At 45.3% G+C, this 22,934-nt stretch overlaps 9 protein-coding genes across 9 annotated transcripts; 5 read left to right on the forward strand and 4 right to left on the reverse strand.

Moving 5' to 3' along the window:
* Window positions 1-237: 237 nt before the first annotated feature.
* Window positions 238-1,827, forward strand: TOT_010001322 (mitochondrial inner membrane subunit; the record flags this gene model as incomplete). The annotated part of the gene is made up of 7 exons (XM_009691449.1): window positions 238-577; window positions 609-723; window positions 796-956; window positions 1,064-1,239; window positions 1,368-1,479; window positions 1,580-1,678; window positions 1,721-1,827. The coding sequence occupies 7 exons, from the start codon at window positions 238-240 to the stop codon at window positions 1,825-1,827; spliced, it is 1,110 nt and encodes a 369-aa protein (XP_009689744.1).
* A 258-nt stretch (window positions 1,828-2,085) lies between these two features.
* On the reverse strand, window positions 2,086-2,727 carry TOT_010000900 (mitochondrial import inner membrane translocase Tim17 subunit; the record flags this gene model as incomplete). Its single annotated transcript, XM_009691450.1, has 3 exons — window positions 2,086-2,128; window positions 2,200-2,296; window positions 2,358-2,727. The coding sequence occupies 3 exons, from the start codon at window positions 2,725-2,727 to the stop codon at window positions 2,086-2,088; spliced, it is 510 nt and encodes a 169-aa protein (XP_009689745.1).
* A 466-nt stretch (window positions 2,728-3,193) lies between these two features.
* On the forward strand, window positions 3,194-8,394 carry TOT_010000901 (conserved hypothetical protein; the record flags this gene model as incomplete). Its single annotated transcript, XM_009691451.1, has 5 exons — window positions 3,194-3,352; window positions 3,382-4,204; window positions 4,475-6,190; window positions 6,293-8,246; window positions 8,337-8,394. 5 exons carry the CDS (start codon window positions 3,194-3,196, stop codon window positions 8,392-8,394), a joined length of 4,710 nt encoding a protein of 1,569 aa, XP_009689746.1.
* Window positions 8,395-8,498: 104 nt separating this feature from the next.
* Window positions 8,499-10,470, forward strand: TOT_010001323 (conserved hypothetical protein; the record flags this gene model as incomplete). Its single annotated transcript, XM_009691452.1, has 10 exons — window positions 8,499-8,568; window positions 8,642-9,081; window positions 9,130-9,409; window positions 9,443-9,522; window positions 9,601-9,667; window positions 9,698-9,874; window positions 9,952-10,101; window positions 10,162-10,242; window positions 10,274-10,348; window positions 10,400-10,470. The coding sequence occupies 10 exons, from the start codon at window positions 8,499-8,501 to the stop codon at window positions 10,468-10,470; spliced, it is 1,491 nt and encodes a 496-aa protein (XP_009689747.1).
* Window positions 10,471-10,517: 47 nt separating this feature from the next.
* Window positions 10,518-11,541, forward strand: TOT_010001196 (conserved hypothetical protein; the record flags this gene model as incomplete). The annotated part of the gene is made up of 7 exons (XM_009691453.1): window positions 10,518-10,639; window positions 10,677-10,760; window positions 10,904-10,997; window positions 11,027-11,115; window positions 11,150-11,210; window positions 11,241-11,283; window positions 11,363-11,541. 7 exons carry the CDS (start codon window positions 10,518-10,520, stop codon window positions 11,539-11,541), a joined length of 672 nt encoding a protein of 223 aa, XP_009689748.1.
* Window positions 11,542-11,825: 284 nt separating this feature from the next.
* Window positions 11,826-13,424, forward strand: TOT_010001324 (transketolase subunit; the record flags this gene model as incomplete). Its single annotated transcript, XM_009691454.1, has 5 exons — window positions 11,826-11,989; window positions 12,050-12,161; window positions 12,221-12,316; window positions 12,490-12,825; window positions 13,062-13,424. The coding sequence occupies 5 exons, from the start codon at window positions 11,826-11,828 to the stop codon at window positions 13,422-13,424; spliced, it is 1,071 nt and encodes a 356-aa protein (XP_009689749.1).
* Window positions 13,425-13,558: 134 nt separating this feature from the next.
* On the reverse strand, window positions 13,559-16,662 carry TOT_010000904 (threonyl-tRNA synthetase; the record flags this gene model as incomplete). Its single annotated transcript, XM_009691455.1, has 9 exons — window positions 13,559-13,655; window positions 13,797-14,436; window positions 14,641-15,076; window positions 15,111-15,172; window positions 15,218-15,674; window positions 15,744-16,019; window positions 16,051-16,193; window positions 16,225-16,461; window positions 16,494-16,662. The coding sequence occupies 9 exons, from the start codon at window positions 16,660-16,662 to the stop codon at window positions 13,559-13,561; spliced, it is 2,517 nt and encodes an 838-aa protein (XP_009689750.1).
* A 116-nt stretch (window positions 16,663-16,778) lies between these two features.
* TOT_010000905 (autophagy protein) lies at window positions 16,779-19,177 on the reverse strand (the record flags this gene model as incomplete). The annotated part of the gene is made up of 6 exons (XM_009691456.1): window positions 16,779-17,023; window positions 17,055-17,407; window positions 17,451-17,586; window positions 17,618-17,708; window positions 17,790-17,871; window positions 17,913-19,177. 6 exons carry the CDS (start codon window positions 19,175-19,177, stop codon window positions 16,779-16,781), a joined length of 2,172 nt encoding a protein of 723 aa, XP_009689751.1.
* A 65-nt stretch (window positions 19,178-19,242) lies between these two features.
* On the reverse strand, window positions 19,243-22,793 carry TOT_010001325 (uncharacterized protein; the record flags this gene model as incomplete). The annotated part of the gene is made up of 4 exons (XM_009691457.1): window positions 19,243-20,234; window positions 20,640-21,096; window positions 21,265-22,470; window positions 22,506-22,793. The coding sequence occupies 4 exons, from the start codon at window positions 22,791-22,793 to the stop codon at window positions 19,243-19,245; spliced, it is 2,943 nt and encodes a 980-aa protein (XP_009689752.1).
* Between the last annotated feature and the right edge of the window lie 141 nt (window positions 22,794-22,934).

Raw genomic sequence — 22,934 nt, forward strand, 5'->3', positions numbered from 1 at the left:
TGAACATAAAATAGAAGTATATGTTGATAAGTTGTTGGGAGAAACATTGAGTAATTTACAATAAATATATTTATGTAATTTATGTAAATAGTAAATTATTGTAGAAAATAAATTATTAGATTTAATAATATTATGTAAATTATAATTAGGTCTGCTTAATGTAGTTTAGTGGATTCATAACAAGAATCATTGTGTTTTGTTAAATATAGACTCTTTTCGCAATTTAAAAACATCAAAATGCTAAGAAAATTCATAAACAATAGTAGATTAACACGAGGATTTAATCCGATATATCGCAACACTTACCAAAACAGCCATTTTGACAATGGAGTCACAAGGCACTTTACATCGGAATCGTTTATGCAAACAGTAATAAACCAGGTGAAAAAGGATTTGGAGAAGGATAAGAGTCTGCAGGAGGCAATGGAAAAGTTAGAAAGCGAATCGAACCTCTCGGAAAAAATATCGAAGCTGTCAAGCTACATCGATAAGACGAAGGACTTCAGCAGAAACTGTATGACGAAGATATCGGAGACGAAAGAAAACTCCGCGGTGATAAAAAAGTGCATAGACTCAGGTAGTTGGTATATTGCATAACGAATATTTAGCCAAAAACATAGCAATTGGATTCGATAAGATATCAAACTACCTGTACGACGAAAAGGGGCACGCAAAGAGAATAAAGAGTAAGATGAACCTGAAAAGTAAAGCAAAAGCAGCGAGGTAGGATTAAGTATAGATGCACACAAACAATATGTATGATTGTTAACATGGCGATAACAAGTGATTGTTTAGACCATCTAAGCCGGCAACAGAACACACTGCAATTGAAGGCGCGGCTAACACGGAGGAGCCTGAGGAAAACATCGAAAACGCACTAGTGCTGGCAAAGGAGTCAGTATGGGAACGATTTGGAAGTAGAATAAGAGACATGCCCTTTCTGTCACAATTCTTCGGTAAGCCAACAGAGTAAATAGAAGAATGTTGGTGATCTTAACAGCCGTAGTAGTTAATTGCATACTTCACTTTACCAACTAAGCAACAATACTAATAAACGATTTAGAAAATCCAGTCTTCTCAAAACTATTTGGAGAGTCTAGCCTAGCAGCAGCGCTGGGAGAAATGAAGAGAATTGATTCGAGCTTCAACCTGCCGGACCTGGTGGAGCTGGTGGAACACGTAATAGCGCCGCACGTAGTAGAGTGTTACCTGAAGGGGGACCACGATGCTCTCAAACTAGTATCATCAAATACACAAACTAGCACTAGTTACTATTTATTAGTTAATTATTAGTAGTTAGTTACATAAGTATTATTACCCAATTGCTATGGCGACGACTAACCAATTATCAACTAATTACCCTTTAGCACTGTGGAGAGACCGCCTTTAACATTCTAAACACATCAATCAAAGAACGCAAATCACAAAAATTGGAGCTAGATCCTTCAATTTTAATACTGAAGGACGTGGAGTTGAAGGGTACGAACTGTAGTTAAATGTATTAGGAAAGGATGTTCTTAAATCACGAAGTAGTTATTAGTTATTAATTATTAAACATTAGTTAATTATCAATGATTAGGAGGGATGAAAATGAAGGAAGGGGAACCATGGCTAATATTTAATTTTACAACTCAGCAGATCAACTGCCTGAGGAACAGTAAGGGCAAAGTGTGTGCAGGTACGATGTCATTATTGACTGTAAATATATGACTGCGTTTAGGTAGAATCGACGATATTAGAGAAGTGGTGTACTCAATAGCAATATCAAAGCATCCCAACCCTCTCGACACACTGGAGTATCCGTACCTGGTAGGAGCAACTACTTGAAGCCAGATACAAATATCAGAAGCATCCATATGCACAGTGTTACTACCATATTCATAGACATATCACACACCTTTACACATATTGTTACCACTAGAAACGTGATCGTCACACACATTTTTATAAATAGCTTAACCACTAGATAAGTACCCACGTTACTAATGAACACTTGTATGCTAAATGTATGAGTACATTATAAAAATATTAAAATAGGTCAATGAGATCGCCATCATTAGCAACAGACCATGTTGGTAAAAGTGACTACGTGGGACTGGGATTGGGAGTAAAATTCACGTCCCGATTCCTGTAAAAATTAATGTATTACACACGAGTAAATAAAAGTACATAGGCATGTGTGTGGTCAGCAGTACTCACTTTAGCTGGCGTTCATAGTCCATTTGACGCTGAAAATGTTGCCTGGGAGTCACGGCAATCCTCTTATTTACAACAATTGAAACAGTCTCTATAATACCTAAAAAAATGTATTAAAGTGACACAAAGAAGGTTACAATAAGGGGTAACTGGAGACATACTGAGCAGAAGGCCGCCAATAAAGGCGTTCCGGGAAGCGTGCTTTAAACCACCCCTCAAAGCAAGAACACCGCCAGTAGTAAAGCCGCTAAAAATGGCGTTCCAGTGGTCCTCCTTCTTACGAAGAGCCTGGAACGTACAGTCAAAAGTGGAAAAGGTGCCACCCCAAACGGCAAAATTCCCGCCAAGAACAGGAGATTTCATGCTCGCAGTGTACAAGGCGTTCTTTAAAATTAAACCCTTGGGTGAATTTTTAGCACCAGCGATAAAATGCCAAAGGAATCCGCCGACGGAACCCATACCGAAGGCTCCACCCATGTCCTCAACAATCCTATCAGGACAGGGCTGCCTAGATATATCACGACCCTGCATATTAAACTACAAATACAAAGGAGATGGAATAAAGAAAATCAAAAACCACAGAATACAAAACAGGGCGAGTCTGTAAAATGTTTAGGAGTACTTAGGAATAATTAAGATTCTCTTAAGGCAAAGCGAAGAACGATAAAACAAACTGTAACAAATACATCAATATAAATATATAAATAAAATAACTTGCTCAAAAAATTATATGTATAATATTGTGGGACTGTCGCCTCAACACAAGCTCCCAACCACGCAGTAATTACACATATTTTAGTTATATGATTGTAAAATAGATTTAATCCTAAGCATATTTGTACATTATCTGCTCTTTACCTGGTAGTTTATTTTCAAACCATTTGTGCAATAGGATTGAAAGTTTCGAAAACAATACGGAAATATAATAAATTTTAAAACACTGAAACACAATTTCGTTTATAGACACAAATGAACATTAATCTAATTTTGAAATATTATGTCAGATCGCACTAGTACCCTGGAGGAGGTCACAAAACAGTACCTCTTTACACATGATTTATATAAACTAAATGAATACAGAAATTCGATACTTTTGTCGGTGAACATAGTAGGAGGATCACGGTTCCTCGCAATACTGGACGGAATATACGAGGAGGTACGTTTTCGAAGAATAAGAACGTTTAGGACGATGACCCGGTGGTGAAGAAGGACATAATGAAGCTCCTGTACGAAGTGATGTCGAGAACGGAAAACATGTTCGAAGCGAGAGAAGTGATCGAGTTCCTGCTGAAGTGCACGAGTCTGACGATCTGTTTTCACCTGTGCATCAACGCAACGAAGGCGCTGCTGGAAAGGCACTTAGAAAACGCAGAAGACAAGGACTACAGAAGCCTGGAAAGGCTGTACAGAACGCTGGCAGAAAAGAAGATATCGCAGTACCCGCAACAGTGCAGAATGGACTTTTTGAAAATATCACTCCAAATGGTTGAACTGACGATCAAGAGGAAGGTGGCAGAGCTGGACATAGAGCTGGTGTGCGACTCAATAAGCGACGAGAAGGACCCGAGGAACCTGCTGACGATGTTCGAGCTTTTGGAGAAGCTGGCGGCGAGAGTGGCGAGAAGAACAAAGGAGTTTGAGTGCATAGCGAAGACATACGCAGTGTACTTCCCAATACAGTTCGTACCGCCGAAGAAGGATAAAATATGCATAAGGCCGCTGGAGCTGAAGAAGAGGCTTTTGAGCTGCTTCAAAGCGAACAAGAGGCTGGCAGAGTACTCAATGGAGCTGCTGTTGGACTCGCTCTACTCGGATCTCACAGTGGACGATAACCAGTCGGTGCTGACGGACACTCTATACTTTCTTAAAAACTGTAAGCCAGTGTACGGAACAACATTTGAAAAGTACACTAAAAATTTCTTACAAGTAGTTAAGATGGAGTTGCTAGGAACACCAGTAGTAGAAAGCGGCCTCGAAAAGCTGAACATAAGAGTGGAGGAGCCTAAAAGTCGAGAAGGAGAAGAGGAAGAAGGAGAAGGGGAAGGAGAGGCAGCATGGGCGACACCTGAGCACACGGAAGAAGAGAGCATAATAGTTGGCATGGAGGACGAAGGGGCAGTAACAGGAGTAGCCAACATAATAAAAGTATACAGAGGAATTGGAAACAGAGAAGAAGAAGGAGAAACAAGTTCAGTAGAAAGCAGAAGAGAAATGAGAGAAGTAGAAGGAAGAGGAGAAACAGAGAGGAAAGAAGAAAACACGCTAGTTATGGAAGAAGATCTGGGAAGGTTGGACGTGGCACAGATCAATAAAATAGGAAAAGCATACTATAAGGGGTCGAGAGACCTTGATGAAAAAGTATGGGTCTTTGGAGAGATTATGAGGCTGTTTATTAACTCACTGGATAAGGTGGAGGAAAGAGAAGTGACGGAGTTGTTGGATGGAATAAGGAAGACGATGCATCTTAACTACTCGCTGGCATACATGGTGGAAGTGCTGAGTGAAAACAGTCAACTGCACAATCAAATCATAGAAAGGATAGTGCTGCCACTGATAAAGGAAGTGTACGGACTGTATGATCATTCATTGCGGAACGAAGGAAACGAAGGAGAAGATTGGCACCAAGTTGATCATGGACGCCGCGCAAGAAGGTCAAGCGACGAAGATAAGGTGGCAGAAGAAGAGTGGAAAAAAATAGACTTTAACAGAAAGGGGGAAATGTGTAACATACATACAATAATAAGTAAGTGCATCATGCCAAAGATACTCATCAATTTTAAAAATGATAAAATAAGTGAAAAATTGTTGGTATTTTTGCTAAAAATAGATAGAAATAAAAACGGGTTCTTTAAATATAACAGGGAGGGAGTGAGTAATTATTTGAAACTGCTACTGCTGTCAGCAAGCATAGTGAGGGGAAGGGTGATATATGAAATCATAGAAAGGATGATAGGGAAGCTGTTTGTAGTGGATGCTGTGGTAGCAAAAGCGAGCCTCAGCAGCAGTGGAAGCATTCCCACGGCATATAACGGGAGAACGACAAGTCGCAGCATTGATCTGGCGAGTGGTAACCGCCCTTTTAGCTATACTGCGAAAAATGCCGGAAACACCTACGCGCCCTTTAATGTGAGAGCGACGAGTCTCAGTTTTGAGAGAGGGCCTGGTAGCAGTCAAGTGCAGTACAGCGGAAGATCCAACAGCAATAGTGGCGAAAGCATCAACAGTAGCAGGCCATTTACATATAGCGCAAGAGCCACTGCCACTGCCACTGCTAGTGAAAGAGCCGCTAACAGTCACATACCGTATGCCGTAAGAACTGCAGGCAACGGCTACATATATTCAAACACAAACACAAGTCGCAGCATGGATAGCAGCAACAGCGACGCCACGTCGGCAGAGGTGACAAGTGCAAGGATAGTGGTCAAGTGGGAACAGACGGAGGCATACTGGACGGAAGTGGCGCTGAACCTGAAAGTGCTGACGTCAATATACAAGAGCCACAAAGGAATGTGCTATCCAATAGTGAAGGTGCTAAACGCAATGGTGCCGGCGAACGTGAGAGTGAAGGGAAGTAACTTCATGCTGACGAGAAATGTGAAAATGAGCACGAAGAGTAACCTGCTGGTGTCGTCACAAATGGCAGAGCTGCTGGGAATAACACTGAGTAAGTGGAGAGGGCCGAAGGAAAACGAGGACATGGATAGACTGGTGAGGAACATAATACAAGTAGTGTACAGCGGCCTGGAAGAAATGATAAGAGTGATGAACAGAAAGTACGTGTCAGTGCACAGCAGCATGGATACGTACAGGGCGAATAGAGTGGGCCTAAAGTACCCGGCGTGGACTAGAAAGGGATCGACTTACGAAAGTGACGGCGTAAGTAGTGGCAAACTCAGCGAAAGCGGTGGTGAGCTCAGTAGAAGTAGCAGTGAGAGTAGCCTAGCAGTGAGTGGCAGCGGTATAAGTGATAGTAACATCTCGGATGGGCTGATAAGTGGCGACATCAGCTCTAGCAACAGCGCCAGTAACAGCGCCAGTAACAGTAGCAGCAACAGCATTAGCAACAGTAGCAGCAGATTGGATGCCGCGGTTGCAGGCGACGGAAACATACTGGCGGCAGACTACAAGAGAGTGGAGGGCGCAGCGAACGGGGGCGAAGGAGGGCGTCAGAGTGGCCCAAGCGTCGCACTGAAAAGAACAGACAGCAGCCCCAAAAGCATCAACAGCGTAAGCATGGGAGTGTTGCACTCACAGAGCCCCCTGGAAAGCTTCAGAGAGTACACGGACAGGAAGGACAAGAAAAACAGATTTGGCTTCCTGGGATACGTGTTCAGAGGGCTGAAGGAAAGAGTGGGAACCATAGACATAAGTGACAGCGAGGAAAAGGAAGAAAGGAATTACACTAACGCAATGAGACTTATATACGCGAACATGCTCATTGATGTCCTGGAATCGGCATGTAAAACTTTGTTTATGGAAGCGTTTGAAAGGAGAAGGCTGGTGGACTTCTTCGCAACGACGTTCAACTACTACAAGAACGCGCTGGAGGAGGCAGAGGAGTCGGCGTACACGGAGGTGTTTAAGGCGAAGAAGGTGCCAGTGCTCCTGAGTATCCTGGGAAACAGCCTCGAGCTGGACATGAGCAAGTACATCGACCACAGGACGACATTCATGAACATATACCTGCAGAAGCCGCAGCTGTGCGGAAGCAGGGCGAAGCACACGCAGTCGTGCCTGGAAAACATCTACTACAACTTCGGCTCAGTGGAGCTGAGTCTGGTGAACCTGGAGACGATGGTGGTCTACAACGGCTACCTCAGGAACATAGACGAGGTCTTCGAGTGCAGCTACTCGAACGGGTCGGTGCTGGTGAAGTGCGTGCAAAACAGCTACAAGTACGACTTCAGCGAAATCACGGAGCAGGTGCGGCTGCTCGACAACTACAGGCTGACGATGAGGGAGTACGACGAGCTGTTCTTCCTGTTCCTGCCAATATCGCTCAACTACAACAAGGGCGCCTTCAGACTGCAGCTGATAGACATCAGGGAGCGGTACAGAGCGCTGTACGAGAAGAGCGAGTTGGGAGGCCACGGGCAACAAGGTGGTGACGGGTCACCGGGTGTCCGAAAAGGAGGTCACGGCGTTCACGGAGGCGACCCTGAGGAAGGTGACGATGTATCGGGACGACACAGCGAGCGCTACGGGTCAGAGTCGCCGGGCAGCAAGCCAAGATATCAACGATACGGCTCGCCACGCAATGAAGGACAGGAGTCGCCGGGTAGCGCACAACGATTTCACCGTTACGGACTCCAAAGTGAACGTTACGAGTCGCCACGGTACGGACAACAAAGTGAACTACGTGAACAACAATCACCGGGTAGCACACCAAGATATCAACGATACGGACAAGAGTCGGCAGTCAGCACACCAAGATATCAACGTCACGGACAAGTAGACGACGAAAAGGCAGACAGGAGAAGCTTCGACGATAGGACAGAGAGGCTGCTGAACATACTCTTCGAAAAGATGGTGACGGAAAGCCACGAAGTGATGCCGAACTACACGCACAGACTGGCGGAAAACTACTTCTCAAAGCTGGAGTTGAGAATGTCGTTCCTGCTGATACTGCTCCACAGAGGAGCCAAGAGGGTATCAGAAGAGCACCTGAGGGAAGTGCTCGAGTCGATGAGTGAAATGGTGAGGAGCGTAGTCAAGTACCAGGAGGAGAGGCAGCGGAGGCACGAAAGGGACGGAGTGAGCGAGTACGTCAACTGGTGCTGCGACAGGTACCTCATGTACGTGCAAGCACTGCTGTTCGGAGTGGTCTCGGAGGTAAACGGCTCGAGCAGCGAGGCGGCCGCGCCGCTGAAGAGGCTGCTCACGCTCAAGCTCGAGGGGGTCGTGGAGGACCTGCTGAAGATAAGCAAGTCGAGCAAGGTGCCGTTCGCGAGAATCCTGGCAATACTGACGACGCACGTGATAATGTGCTCAAAGCAAATGAAACTCAGCTGGGAGTCGAGGCGGAAGGTAAGAAGAGTAGATATTAATGTGTAGGTACTAGTGAGTATGTATGTGTAACCGCTCCTACGTATAATTAACAACAATTTAGGTGATTAAGCACTCTAGTAAGTTCCTGGGAGACTCAAGCAAGAAAGTGAGAGCAATAGCAGTGCTATGCAGGCAGGAATGGCTGAATAACCAGGATGGCTAGGGACCGCACATAAAAGAACAACCATAAAATAATTTTGTAATATAGACGTATATATGGTTAAATATAAATAAAGCAGGCACTTATGTAAACAATGGGAGCTCCTAAGCATCCTTCCTACTCATTCAGCCTGGATTCCAAGACGTTGTTCACTTCAGAGGGAGGTAAGAGCAATGGTGAAGATTTTGATAAAATTAAACGCAAATTTTCGGAATAAGACAGTAATTTATATTTTAGATGAGGAAAATCACGATTTGAGCGGAGAAAGGCTGTGGAAGGATACTAGGTTCATCAACTACGTGAAAACACTGTCAAAGTTAATCAACATACCAAAAATAAAGATACACCAGCTGTCGAAAAACCTAAACCCAGTGGAGCTGCAGCTGCAAACAGTGTTGGAGATACTGTACTACCAAAAGGCACATTACACAGACCCGCTGAAGTACAGCAAGTCGATCGCAACGAAGAGGTACTACATTAAGGCACTCGGGCCGGACCTGTCGATAGAAATGGACAAGCTGATAGACGAGTCGAACACATGTTTCGAACACGGGAAGGTGCCGGAGCACTGGATGTCAATACTGCCAGCAAGCTCGATAGAAAGGAGGCACAACCTGGAGATGAATTTCAGGAACCTGGTGACGAGATCGTTCAAAATGCTGTATTCGCACTGGAAGGTAAGCAAGAGTAGGTGTAATGACGAACTGAATGACGTAAAACCGTAGAACATGGGCTTGATATCGGAGTCGGGAGACATTTTGAATGAAATAAGGCCAAAATACAACACCATCGCAAAGAACAGCTTGGGGAAAAACATAGGAGCGAAGAGCGCGCCGTATTTATTGTTTGGAGAGAGCAGTCTCTGGAGCAGACTGAAGCGCAAACTCGCAAATGAGCACGACGCCTTTCTAATAAGCAGAGATTCGGACGAAATATCGTACGTCCCGAACAACATACCGTCGATAAAGTTTTTGTACAAGGTTAAAAGCACACTAAACAAATACGGTAAAATAGACAAAGGATTATAAACAGTTGTAGGAGTAGCAGTGGTGAGGAACGTGTTCAACAAGGAACAAATAAGGGAAATAAAGAACAAGCTACACCTTAAGTCAACACAGGTATACTGAATGCGACATTGTATGAGTACATAATGGCTAAACGGGAAGAAAGTAAACTGGAGGTATAAATATAATTAGGCCAGAGACAACGTGTTTAAAATAATTGAAATGGACCCGAACGTATCAACGTTTAAGTTTACGAGAGGTACGTGGAAAAGAGTGCCACACGGATAAGCAGGGAGAATCAACTGCGTGTTGAGAGGAACGAGTTTTAACGAGGCGCTGTCGCCATTGCAGTCGTTCTGGATGCCCTTCGTGTACTATTTTATGAAGAATGACAGGTACTCAATGGAGCTGAATAAGGTTGCGTGTAGGAGAATATTCCTCTCAAATGTGCAACTAATATCATCAGGTAAGACATAATTGGATAATAAAAGCCGCTAACGGTTGTTGAAAACTTATAATAAGGATTTGTAACACATGGTACAGATGCAATGAGTTTTGTGGAACCTTGGCACAGAGAAAACAAAAACGCGGGAATCACAGTGGTAATACCGCTGCAGGACACACATAAAAGCAACGGCAGGCTACAGTTCATACCGGGAACACACGTAAGACAAGCTAAAGACCAACACGTTTGTAGAATGATTGTGTTAAAGTTAACAGTTACTCGACGGGTAAGGGGAGGGCGCGTATAAGATTGTGTAGGACCAGTGGGAGTGGACTTGAAGGAAGGAGACGTGCTGATATACAACTCGAGTATTCTCCACAGAAACACAAGTAAGAACGGAGCATATTTAAGCAAATATAGTAAACGAAAGCAATGTGTGTCAGTCGATGGTAGTATTCAGCTACGATCACGTGGATACGCCTCCACCGGGCCAAGGTAAGAAGACGATAGATACATTGGCGAATGGATGAAAATAAATACAAATAGGGCTTCTGAAGTACATAGTGGATAACTATCACGGGAATATGATCGTAAACCTAAACAAACTGTTGTTCTGAGTCGACATGTCGGGGTCGTTGTAAAATACACAAACAGTAATATATAAATGTTATCTACAATAGTGCTATGTGCCTATATAGTACGAGTGTGCGGAAGAGATGATGTGAAGCACATAGGGACTCACAAATTTAGGTTTAACGATGAAATTCTAGAAGTGAACCAGAACGTGTAAGTTATTGTACACATCAACGGAGTAATTGTTTAGAATAAATCACACACGAGTTCCGAGCCAGCAGCCAAAACAAAAGGTTAACTTGGAAAAGGCGAACGAGCTATTTAAAAAATCGGTGTTATTGAAGGAGGCGCTCAACAAGGATTTCAGCAGAACGCAATCAATAGGCTACACACCGGACGGATTCCCCAATCCGATAACTAATCCGCAACTGTGCGTGCACACATTGTATTAGTTTTTACCATCTCATGACGTTTCAGCTACACGAAGACATACATATGCGACCCGGATGGAATCCTATCGGAACTTGAGCAGGAAAAGATAAACCAGAAGCTAATTAAGTCAATAAACAGAGTATCGAGTAAACGGATCATAACTTATAGATATTCGCGGCACTGTCTCACAATATTCTGGTGGAAACGGGAAATCAGAAACAGCAATCGCAAGTATCATTTGGGGGAGAACTGTTGAAGTGAGAACAACCTAGCATTCAACCCATATTTTAGGAAGTATTCGGAATCATCCCATTCGGAGTACAAAGACTCAATACTGATAAGTTACGTCGAGGTAAAGTGGAAATGACCTAATAACGTACAGGAGTTTCAAACACTGAAAATAATAGTCGGAGGTATAAATATTAGTCACTTGTTTTAAATTATGTCATAATTAATTGAACGTTCAGATAATTTGATCGACAGTAAAATTAAGAGTGTAAGCAGAAACGAATATTCACGAAAAACAGGAATTTATAACGCAACTGGAGGATGAATTTAATAAAAACCAGAAGGAAACGTATCAATCGCTTGAAAAGGTAATAGAGGAGCTGAATACACAGCTAAAAAGAAGCAGCAAAAGTGAGCTACTAGCTATTGTAATATGGCATAAATTAAAGGAATAATTAAGCCCACACATCAACCTCAAAAGGATAGCTCTATAAATGAAGCACAAACAAATTATTATAGGGGTTATAATAGTAACGTGTTTGGTAGTACTGTTACTGCTGGCAATCTGGGGCTGGTACATATATAACCAGTTTAACCCTGCGGAAACCGAATAGAAAGTTAATGTTCTTTACACACCTCTGTGTCATACTTTGATAAATACACATAGTTTTTGTAATTGGTGTTCGGTTAAGCACTCTAAATTTAAGTTTTGCGGAAACTCGTAATATTTTAGTCCAAAATGATTAATTTTTCAAAAAAATTGATTGGCAAGGTTATGCCAAGGAGCCTATTCTCGCTGTCTCGAGGATTTGCCACCCTCACACCTAAGGGGCCGACGAAGGAGATGAACATGTGTACGGCCATCAACGACGCCCTCCACATCTCAATGGCAGAGGACCCAACGTAAGTAGCAAAACAGACTAATAGAGCCAAATATCATGGAAGTCACTAATGCTTGTTCAGGACGTGCGTCTTTGGTGAAGACGTGGCCTTCGGGGGTGTATTCAGGTGCTCAGTGGGTCTTAAAGACCGCTTCGGAGAAAGCAGAGTCTTCAACACGCCGATCTCAGAGAGCGTAAGCGTCTATCTAGTGCATTGAGCCCACGTTGCATTTGCACGGCTGACTATTTTCAGGGTATTGTTGCATTCGGCATTGGAATGGCGGCAGCCGGCCACAACGCGATAGCGGAAATTCAGTTTGCAGACTACATTTTCCCAGCATTCGACCAGGTAAAAATTAAGCACTCATCTGTGACACGCACGTGCCTTGTGGCGGCTACCCTAATAGCAGGTGCTATGATCCTGTTACGTCAGTAAGACTTAACATGCTAGCATCGATCCTGTGGCACCGATATTGATTTTGTTAAATAGCAATCCTAATTGTACAATTCACAAAAATTCAGATTGTCAACGAAGCAGCCAAGTTCCGTTACAGGTCCGGAGGCGCCTGGGATGTCGGAAAGTTGACGATGAGGTCAACCTGGGGAGCAGTTGGACACGGAGGCCTGTACCACTCACAGTCGCCCGAATCGCAATTTGCTCACGCGGCCGGGTTGAAGATAGTGGTCCCAAGAGGGGCATACCAGGCGAAGGGGCTCCTCCTGAGCTCAATTCGAGACCCGAACCCAGTGATATTCTTCGAGCCTAAGATGCTGTACAGACTCTCAGTGGATCAAGTGCCAGTGGAAGATTACGAAATTGAGTTGTCAAAAGCGGAAGTGGTGAAGGAGGGCAAAGATGTAAGTTAAAATGACCATATACGTGTTTACGATTTGTTGTGTTTTGGTTGTTTAATTGGTGGTATAGTTACACATTTACCTGTTTGTCGTCTACTTAGTTATTTAATTAGTTATATAGTTACACAACCACGCTCGTATTTGTTCAGCTACTCATTTACTTATTACTATTGATTATATAGTTACGCATGATAACAGAGCCAACAATAAAGGCACTAATAGTAATGCTAATGCTATAGGTCACCCTTGTCGGATATGGTACCTCAGTTGGAGTTATGCTGAAGGCGGCAAAGATGGCAGAGGAGCAGCACGGACTCAGCGCAGAGGTGATTGACCTGCAGACGGTGTTCCCGTGGGACGTGGAGGCCGTGGAAAACTCGGTCAATAAGACGAGGAAGTTGCTGGTGACGCACGAGGCACCGAAAACGCTGGGCATGGGGTCGGAAATAGCTGCGACGATAACGGAAAGGTGCTTCTACAAGCTCGAGGCGCCGGTGAAGAGGGTCTGCGGCTACGACACGCCCTTCCCACTGGTCTACGAGAAGTTCTACCTCCCCAACGAGTATAAGCTCTTGGACGCAATGTTGGAACTGTGTAAATAATGTTTCAGTAAAAGTAACTAATTAGAACTCCATACCACAAGGCTAGCGTTACACTGTTTTATTTGTTAGTTGATTGACGTGTGTGACGGTTGCTTTTGTTATGTTTTAATTGCTGTTATATTCACATGTAATAATTAGATTACTGATATGCTTGATGTTGGTGTCATGTAATATTTGCTGTTGTTTACATGTGTTATTTGCTGTTGGTGTGATGTGTAATAATTAGTTACGCTATTTACATGTGTAATATTTAATGTTGTTGACCTATGAAAAATACTGTTAATTAGTGTCAAGTGGTAACTGGCATTTGGTCTAAGTAGTGCTGGCTGGTGAGCATAGCATAGTGACTCGCCCGTGGCGGACTAAAGGTACTTCAGCTGCTGTGACTCGAGGAGCTTCACGAACTCGTCGACGGACATGACGTTCTGGTCGTCAGTGTCCCTGGGTCTCAGGGAGACCGTGCGGGTCTCCACCTCGCGGTCGCCGACGATCGCCATGTAGTTCCAACGCTGCTGCTGGCCGAACTTGATCTTCTTGTTGATGGTGTTGTTGGTCTTGTCGATCTCGACGTTGTAGCCGAGGCGGTTGAGTCTGTCCCAGAGCTCCTCGGCGTAGGGGACCTGCTTGTCGGTGATGGGCATGATGAGCACCTGGTTCGGGGAGAGCCAGAAGGGCAACTTCCCCTTGGTCTGCTCCAGCACGATGGCGACGAAGCGCTCGATTGAGCCGAGTATGGCTCTGTGGATGATCACGGGCCTGTTGAAGCCGCACCTGACGTTCTCGGTGCCGCTTTCGCTCTTGTCGCGGTACTCGAGGTTGAAGCGGATGGGCAGGTTAAAGTCCAGCTGAATGGTTCCGCACTGGTGCTCCCTGTCGAGGCAGTCGAAGAGGACAATGTCGATCTTGGGCCCGTAGAAGGCCCCGTCGCCCGGGTTGAGCGTCCACTTGTTCCCGGATCTATTCAACGCCTCCTCCAGTGACTTCTCCGCCACCTCCCAGAGGTCAGCATCGCCTACATTATGATTATGTGTTTGTTTATTGTGGGCGTGGTAATAGTTTAGTTGTGCGTTTAGTTGTAGTTGTGGTTACTTTGTAGTTATAACTGTAGTTGTGGATTTGGTTATAGTTTAGTTATAGTTATGGCTGTGGTTAAATATGTAGATAAAATAGGTCAAAGTATGATAATGCCAATGGCACTAGCTAAATAAGGCTTTACCTAACGCCTTTGCTGGCTTCGTGGACAGCTTAAACTCGTATCTGAAGTCGAAGAGCGAGTAGACCTTGCTGATGAAGTTCAACAGGTCCAGCACCTCGTCCATGATCTGCTCCCTGGTGCAGAAAATGTGCGCGTCGTCCTGCTGGAACCGCCGCACTCTGGTCAGGCCGGACAGGGAGCCCGTCAACTCGTTGCGGTGGAGCACTCCGAAGTCTGCCAGCCTGAGCGGCAGCTGCTTATAGGACAGGAAGAGGTGCTTGAACATCAGGCAGTGGCCTGGACAGTTCATCGGCTTCATTCCCCATTCGCTGTCCTCGCAGTTGAACAGGTACATGTTCTCCTTGTAGTTTTCGTAGTGGCCCGACTGTTTCCACAGGTCGCACGAGTATATGTTGGGGGTGATCACCTCCTGGTAGCCCCGTATACGATAGTTGTCCTGTTGTGCATCGATTACTCATTCACCAACTTACCCTCAGCAGTTCAACCAGCCTGTTGTATATTTTAGCTCCGTGAGGCAGCCAGAAGCATGAGCCTATGTTATTCGTTAATTTACTAATCATCTACACTCAAAGCGTACCTGGCGAGTGCACCGTGTCGAAGTAGAACAGGTTCTGATTCGTGCCGATGAGTCTGTGGTCGCGCTGCTTCGCCTCCTCTATTTTCCGTTTATACTCCTTGAGCTGGTCCTTCTCTGGAAACGATATTCCGTACACTCTCTGCAGCGTGTCTGAGAGCGAGTTTGACAGCCAGTATGAGGACGATATCTTCGTGATGTCGAAAGAGTTCGCCCTCACCATCGAGGTCGTCAGTATGTGCGGGCCTCTGCACAGGTCCACAAAGTCTCCGCACCGATAACACACCGTGTTCTGCCCGTCGGGCACCTTGCTCTTTATCAGCTGGACCTTGAAGGGGTTATACTTCATCAGCTCCAGCGCCTCCTCCTTCGTGCAAACCAGTCTTTCAAAGGGACTGTTGGAGTTTGCCAACTTGTCCACCTGCTCTATGAGAGGCTTTACGTCCTCGGGCTTTATGCTCTGAATTACAATATTTATTGATAAAGTTACATAAACTACTACAATACACACTAGCTAACTACTTCGTACGTTGTTTCCCAGGTACACGTCGTAGTAGAACCCTGGCGACAGAGCCGGCCCGATGGTCAGGTAGCCTCCGTACAGCGTCTCGAGTGCGCTGCCCAGGATGTGCGCCGACGAGTGCCAGTACACGTGCTTTCCCTGGTCAGAGTTGAAGTCCAGCAGCTTAACCTTGCACGAGCCTTCTAGCGGCCTCTTCAGGTCCCAGAGCACCCACTCTGAAACCTCCAGATTGTCTTCGTCCACGTCCGCAAAATTCTCACTCTGGCCGTTATCGTAGAGCACCTATCAAATAAAATAATCTTTTACAACTTACGCTTGCAACCACGACCTTCTTCGCCGCTTTCTTCTCCAGCAAATTCAACAGATCGTGAGGCGTCGTCAGGTACGACTTGCCGAATATCAGCTTCTCTCCTTCTTCAGTTATCAGCGTCAGCGTAATGTCCTCAGATACGTTTTCTAAAGGAATTGTGATTAATTTTGAAAATACCCTTCAGTTTCTCCTGCTGAATCTGGTACAGCTTTGAAAAAAGGTCTAGTCTCTGCTTTATGAACTCAGGGTTTGCCTGAAGCTTGAAACCTGCCGGATCACTCACGACTTTGTGCGATGTGTCCAAAATAACCTTAGATTCGTTTCCCATTTTACAGTAACTGTTTAAGCGAACTCCCTTGTGGTAGAATCTTGAATCCAGTAGATTACCAATAAAGGAAGGATGACGTAAGCGTGCTAACACAAATTAAAGAATCTGTCAAACATACCAACTGAATGAGCACAACTCTGCAACAATTTAATATCTTTAAGTGACAGCAGCGTTAAACAAAAAAATAGTAGATTGAGTGAGTAGAAAACAAAACCTTTTCTGGGTTCAACTATTTTACAGAATATAAAGATCGCGCAGGTTGAACATATTATGTTTATACTCAGCATAAAATAACATTAAACTAGAATATTTGTTTACACGATTTTTAATATATGATGCTGTAAAATAAGGCCAATTGGATGACACAACATATGTAGTGGAAGTACATAAGAAATTTACTATTTTACAAAACCACGAACTCTTCTTCATCGGCGCCTTCAGTTTTATATTTTTCGGCGGCCTCTATTAAGGAATCCATGTTCGAGTGTTTCAAAAGAACGCTGGGATCGCTATACACCTGTACCGCCATTAAACACTTGCACCTCACCTTAGCTATCTCCTGATCCGAGTTCAAACCGAACATGACGTTTTCTGAGCAGCAGATGCAGAATTCCGAGGGCTCCGCGTACAACTCCGAGAATTTATAGTCTAAAAGCTAGTTATCCACGAGTGTGTGAACCTGATAGAGAGAACCGAATCGAGTGAGGCGTGTTTCCGAGGCAGCTCTTCCCGCCGTGCTCAGCCGCGAAGTGGAGCGGGTGCTGCGTGAGCGAAACGATGAGCTCCACGACCACAGACCCGCAGATGTCAGTGACTCCCGGCTTAACCACGGTACAGACTTCGTCGAAGGGCCTGCAAGTTATAAGCTCCAAGTCAGCGTACCTGCCCGTTATGGTATCCCTCAGAGGCCCCGAGTCGCTGCAGAAGTAGCACGCTCCCTTGAACTGCCTATAGCTGTGCCTAATCACCATGAAGGAGTCGAATCCCAGTCCAGCTGAAACCACCAGGGGGCACGGCTCATTATTGAAGTTTCTGTAGAATCAAAAATTATGCGACCAGCAATTAGTTATGTTACCTCTGGGAGGCCAAAAGCGACGGGAGCCACCTGGACTCCTTGGTGTCAGTGGTCAGGATCATGACGTCCGATGAGTCAACAATCGACCTCGTGTTCTCGATCAGCTCAAACAGGTGCGTCTCATCATACTGGTGTCCTGAACCCAAGGTTAAAATTAGAGAGCGTACCAGGCATCGGAATCTCCATGTTGATCATCGTCAACTTCACGTCAGGCCGTATCTTAATGATCATTTTCTTAGCAGCCTCGACTTTCGAAATCTAAATGAACGATTAGCAGTGACTAGTATGGCATCGGTGGAAGCGATGGCTGCCATAGATATCTATTGGTTGAGAAGGTACGTTTTTGTGACAATCCTTGTGAACGTAGAGCGACTGCCTGGTTGAGTTGTTGACGTAGCCCATGTCGACGAGAACGAACCTCCTGAATAGTGGTGATATACTGGTTGAATCTTGAAAACTCACTCCACTCCCCAAGATAGCAGCTGCCTAATGACGCTGCAGCCCAGAGTTCCGAGACCTACTATGCAGACCTTCAGCCCTGTTACGTTCTTAATCTTCAAGTCCGGCAGAATCCGCCATGTGATCAACTCCAAGTTCAGCTCCTCGACCACCTTGGCAATTGCACTAGAGTCTACGGCATCGAGGAACGAGTACTGGTGTTCGTAAACGTTGACGCCCTTTGATATCATGTACCGGAACCCCTGAAGCAGAGACAGGGACTCGAAGTCCTCCTCCGAGGGCGTCTGAATGGTGTATACGGCCGCCTGGGCGTGTGTGCTCTGGCCCTCAAGCAGACGCACGTTCAGAACCACCAAGTTCAGGTTCTTTGAGAACAGCCGGTTCGACTTGCAAAAGGAGAGCAGGAAGTTCCGCCAGAACCTAGGAGGCTCCTTGCCGTGCGAAAAGGAGGAGAACGAGCACACGAATATGTAGTCAAGGGGCGTCGGATCGTCGTTCACGAAGGGCTCGCCGTCGTAAAATACCAAATCGGTTAGCTTGAAGACTCTGCTGTGCCTCCTGCTGTACAGAAAGAACAAATCGTCGAGAGTGTGCTTCTCAAAATGCAGTAAAATGCCGTTTAAATCCGAAAGCTTAAAGTTATTGTAGTCCTGCGTGTACGATAGGCTCTCGACGAGCCCGAAATACGAGTAGCAGAAGGGGCTCCCCGGACTCACGACTGGGTTTGCGATATAGTAGTGGCAGGTGCAGCTTTTCAGGTCCAAAAAACAAAAAATAAAAAACTGGTTAATTTTATAGTAGCAGTCCGAGTCTATCGCGTCCGGGTTGTCCAAAATGTGTACGGGAAACAGGCCCGAATTCCGGCGGATCGACTCCACGTCAATGTGCTCCGAAATCAGGGCCGCCTTGTCGAACTTCCGCAGATCCGATAAGGAATCCACCACCACGAGAGTGCCCCGGGCTGTTTTACAGCAGCACTCCTCGCCCGGGTCCCGAACAGGCTCCTTTTCGTAGGTGATCTCCCGCTCCAGCGCGTACCGCGCCTTCGCGTCGCTCGCCCTGCCCCTGCACCCGCCGAACCTACACCTATTCTCCTCAAACGAGAATTTGTCCAGCAAAAAGGTTCCGTCGGTCAGCAGGAGCGAATAAACGTCGACCTTCGCCGCGCCGTGCTTGAACCGGCGCAGCTTCAGCTGGTAGAGCTCAATGAAGAAGGAAATATCTATGCTGTACTGCTGCGAGAGGAACCTCAGCGCGTTTTCGACCATCTGTGCAAAAATTCCCCGCTACGGATCGCGAAATACATAAAATTTATTGTGAATCAAACATTAAATTATCGTGCCGTGTGCTTTGTGAACTCGATGACCACCTCCAGCTCAGTCATCGCCAGAATCTCTTTTGAAACCACCAGGCCTCTGAAGCGGCTGTCTTTTCTGCGCGTTTTCGAGTGACTCTGGCCTCCGTTCGCGCCTTCATCCGCGCCGATCTCCTCTGCCGCGCCGAGCTCTCGATTTATAGATTCTTCCCTCTGCGAATTATTCGTTTCAAAGGCTCTCGCGTTGGCACCGCCAACATCTTCCGCCTTCCGTGTGTCCAAGTTCAGATGATGCGCTATTGTGTTTTTTGCGTTCACGTACTCCTTAAACGCGTCCCTCTCCGGCTCAGACGCCAGCCTCCGGAGCAGCGCTTCGCAGTGCCTCCAGTTTTCTTCTTTGATCCCCTCTCCATCTTCAGTTTCCGGCTGATATCCTCCTTCCTTGGGCTTCTTTTCTTCAGATTCTCTGCTCTTTTGCCTGTACAGCTTGTTCAGCGCCCCGTACAGCTTCTTTGACCACAGGCAGTACTTCAGTGCCTTCAGCAGCTCCTCTTCCAGACTCATGTTCGCTCCGTACCTTATTGTTTCCAGCGACACCAAGATTAGGTTTGACACCAGCTCGTCTGTCCTCAGGCCCTCCTTTATGCTCCCAGTCACAACGCTCACCTTATCTCTCAACTCCAATCCCAACTTATAGATGTCTTCTACGTTTCTGAATTGTTGCCAGTTTTTAACCTTGAGTTTGTGAAACTCTTCGTACAACTCTACCAACTCGCTAAATTGTATCTTCCTACTTCCCTTTTCACTTCTTGATTCCTTACTTTCTTTATTTTTTGAATTGGCTACTCTGGCCTTGTTATTATCCAATTTATCTTCTGGGCCTGTTTTCACTTCTTCATCAAAGCTTAGGTTCCGAGTTTCACCATTGTTCATTTTGGTCGTTGCATCGTCGTTAAAATTGGTCGTTGCATCGTCGTTAAAATTGTTCGTTTCATCAATAATAGCATCCGCTTCTAAAGTTGGTGTGTTATCATTACTAATGGCATTTCTTTCTGATATTGGCGAATCCGTGTTACTATCATTAGTTTCCATATTAATATTATCATCTATCGTAATTCCCGCCTCATCGTTACTACCATTTCCAGAACCAGTAATTGTACGACCACTATTCCCTTTACCATCACTTATACTTATATCTTCCTCAATTTCATCACTGTTTCTGTTCCCCAACACTTCTAAGTCTTCGACAATACCACCAAGTTCTACTTTTCCCACATTTTCCACATTGGATTCTTCTGCTGATGTATCATTTTCACATTCACTTTCAGTCTTTTCCTTGAACTTGCTCGGACTACATTTTTTTTCTCTACTCACTTCCGCTGGTGCTCCCACTTCCTCCTTATCAGCTTCTCCACTGCTTCTACTTAAGTACGCTTTAATGATGTTTATCATATCCGTCAGGTCACTGCTGTTTACTGTTGCTGTCCTTTTAAAGTTTATCAGTGCGTTCCACTCCGTCTTCAGCTTCATCGTGTCCACGGTCACTGACCAGTTGTTGAATCTGTTGAGTACGCTTCTGCACTTCCTTTCAAATGTCAGCGCCACCTCCACTTCGTTTCTCAGCGGCTCTAGCAACTCTGCTGTGTCCACGTACTCCGTCACTGCTTCTGCTTGCTGCAGCACCAGCAGCGACTCCATGATCCCGTTAACTTTACTGTCTGATGCCAACAAGGTCTCCAGCTTCCTCAGCCTTCTCTTGAACCTTCTCCACATGTTGTACACTGGCTCTATGTTCCTCAGGCTCGGTATCGTCATCTCCAGGTTTTGATACCCGTTGTATGCTGACTCCAGCTCCTCCGGCGTCAGCTTCGGCTCGTTTACGTAGCTTCTTTCCTCCATCTTCGCTCTCAACGTCCTTGCCTTGTTCTCGCCCGGACTCCCGTGCTTATCCTTCATGCCAGTGCTTTCTTGTGCGTTTCCATCCCTGTTTCCGTCCTTAGTTCTGTCCTTGCTTACATCCTTGTTTCCGTCCTTGCTTACTTCCTTGCTTACTTCCTTCAAAACTTCAGTTCTACGATTTTCATTGCCTACGCTGTCACTCTCCCCTTTCGTCTTATCGCTGTACCTGTTTGACTTAATTGTCTCGTACATTATTATTCTGTTAAACTTCGGGTCGTCAAACTTATTCATCCACTCCAGCGTCATTTGCAACTTCGCGCTCAGGTGCTTGTATATCTTAGTATCCTTCAGCTCTTCTGGTGTGTTTTCGAGCAGCTCCGATACTAGTGTGTAGTTTGCTGGTTTCTGAGTGTATTTCTGCGCCTGGTACAGCCACAGTGAGTTTTCCACGTGTTTCCTGATGATTTCTACGTCCGGAATCTTCAGCGAATACTCGCCGCTCTTCTCCAGCAGTGACGAGCACACTTCGAACTCCGACTGTATCAGCGACTCCACGATCAGGTGCCTCAGCGCCGATATGTTGTAGAACACCTGGTTCAGCGTCAGGTACTCTGGCGTCATGAACGTCGTGTTCATCCCCTGCTTCAGGAAATTCTCCACATCTTCCAAATCCGCCGTGTTTTCCTCCGTGTCTTCGAAGATGCCCGCCAGTCTCCTCCGTATTTCCACCCGGTACTCCTCCGTCCTTGCTATTGCACACTCCAGTTTATCTGCTGCACGTGAGCTCAGGATCCCACTCGTCGATGCTCTGAACTCTTGCAGGAGTGATTTCGCCTCGTTCAGCGTTATTCTGTCGACGCCTGTTCTGCACATCGCCTCATCCACTCTGTGATTCCAATCGTCGATCGTGTTAACAAACGTTAGGAGTGAGTACGCCAGGTTCTTCACATACTTATAGCTTATCTTCTCCTTGTCCTCCTCAGTTTCTCCAAGCCAGTCTGTCGATGCTTTCGTGTTTACACGGTGATCATCGGAAAGGCTCCTTTCAGATGCTTCCAGTGAAGAACTTGATGGAATCTCCTTCAAACCATCATGTAACTTCTTCTTTTTCTGAATTTTATTATGAAAATCCCCCTTATTCCTTGAAAGACGATAAATCGACTCAACGATCGATGGCAGGTACTGTATCCATGGCTTTACAAAAAGATAGTCCGATTTTGATCTTATAGAATCCAAACTCGGGGTTTCAGGCTCAATTGTTTTCGCTCTTTTCCTTTTCGTGTTACTTATTTTACAATTGTGTGATTCGCACGTAAAAGAGCTTTTGTCCGACTCGATGTCAGATTCCTGAACAGATTTAACTTAATCTATCTAAAACTTACTGGCTTAGTTTTTTTCAAATTTATTATTGCTTCGGCCGATATGTTGTTAAATATGGTCTTATATTTGTCGTACAATTTACTTTCCAGCAAATAATTTTCGTCGCTTTGAGATTCCAAATTGTTGCTCACTGGGTCGAAAATTTTTACGTATCTTTCTGAGATCGGCGGCACCGACTGTTTCCTGAAGATTGGTGAAACTAAAGCCTGTCGAGTCACAACATCAACCTTAATACTGTGCCCTTTGCCCATGTACGGATGGCGGTGGTTGGCGGGACTCTGTGCCTCCATTTGTACGCAATATTCCAGCATAAACAAGTGTATAATACTAAATTGTAAAGCAACAAAGTTAAAACATGTAAAAATATATAATAAAAATATTATTGTGTAATTAGTAACCCACCATCAAAACTGGTGTGACATTGGAGCGTG

The sequence above is a fragment of the Theileria orientalis genome, chromosome 1, assembly GCF_000740895.1.
Source record: "Theileria orientalis strain Shintoku DNA, chromosome 1, complete genome".
NCBI lineage: Eukaryota > Apicomplexa > Aconoidasida > Piroplasmida > Theileriidae > Theileria > Theileria orientalis.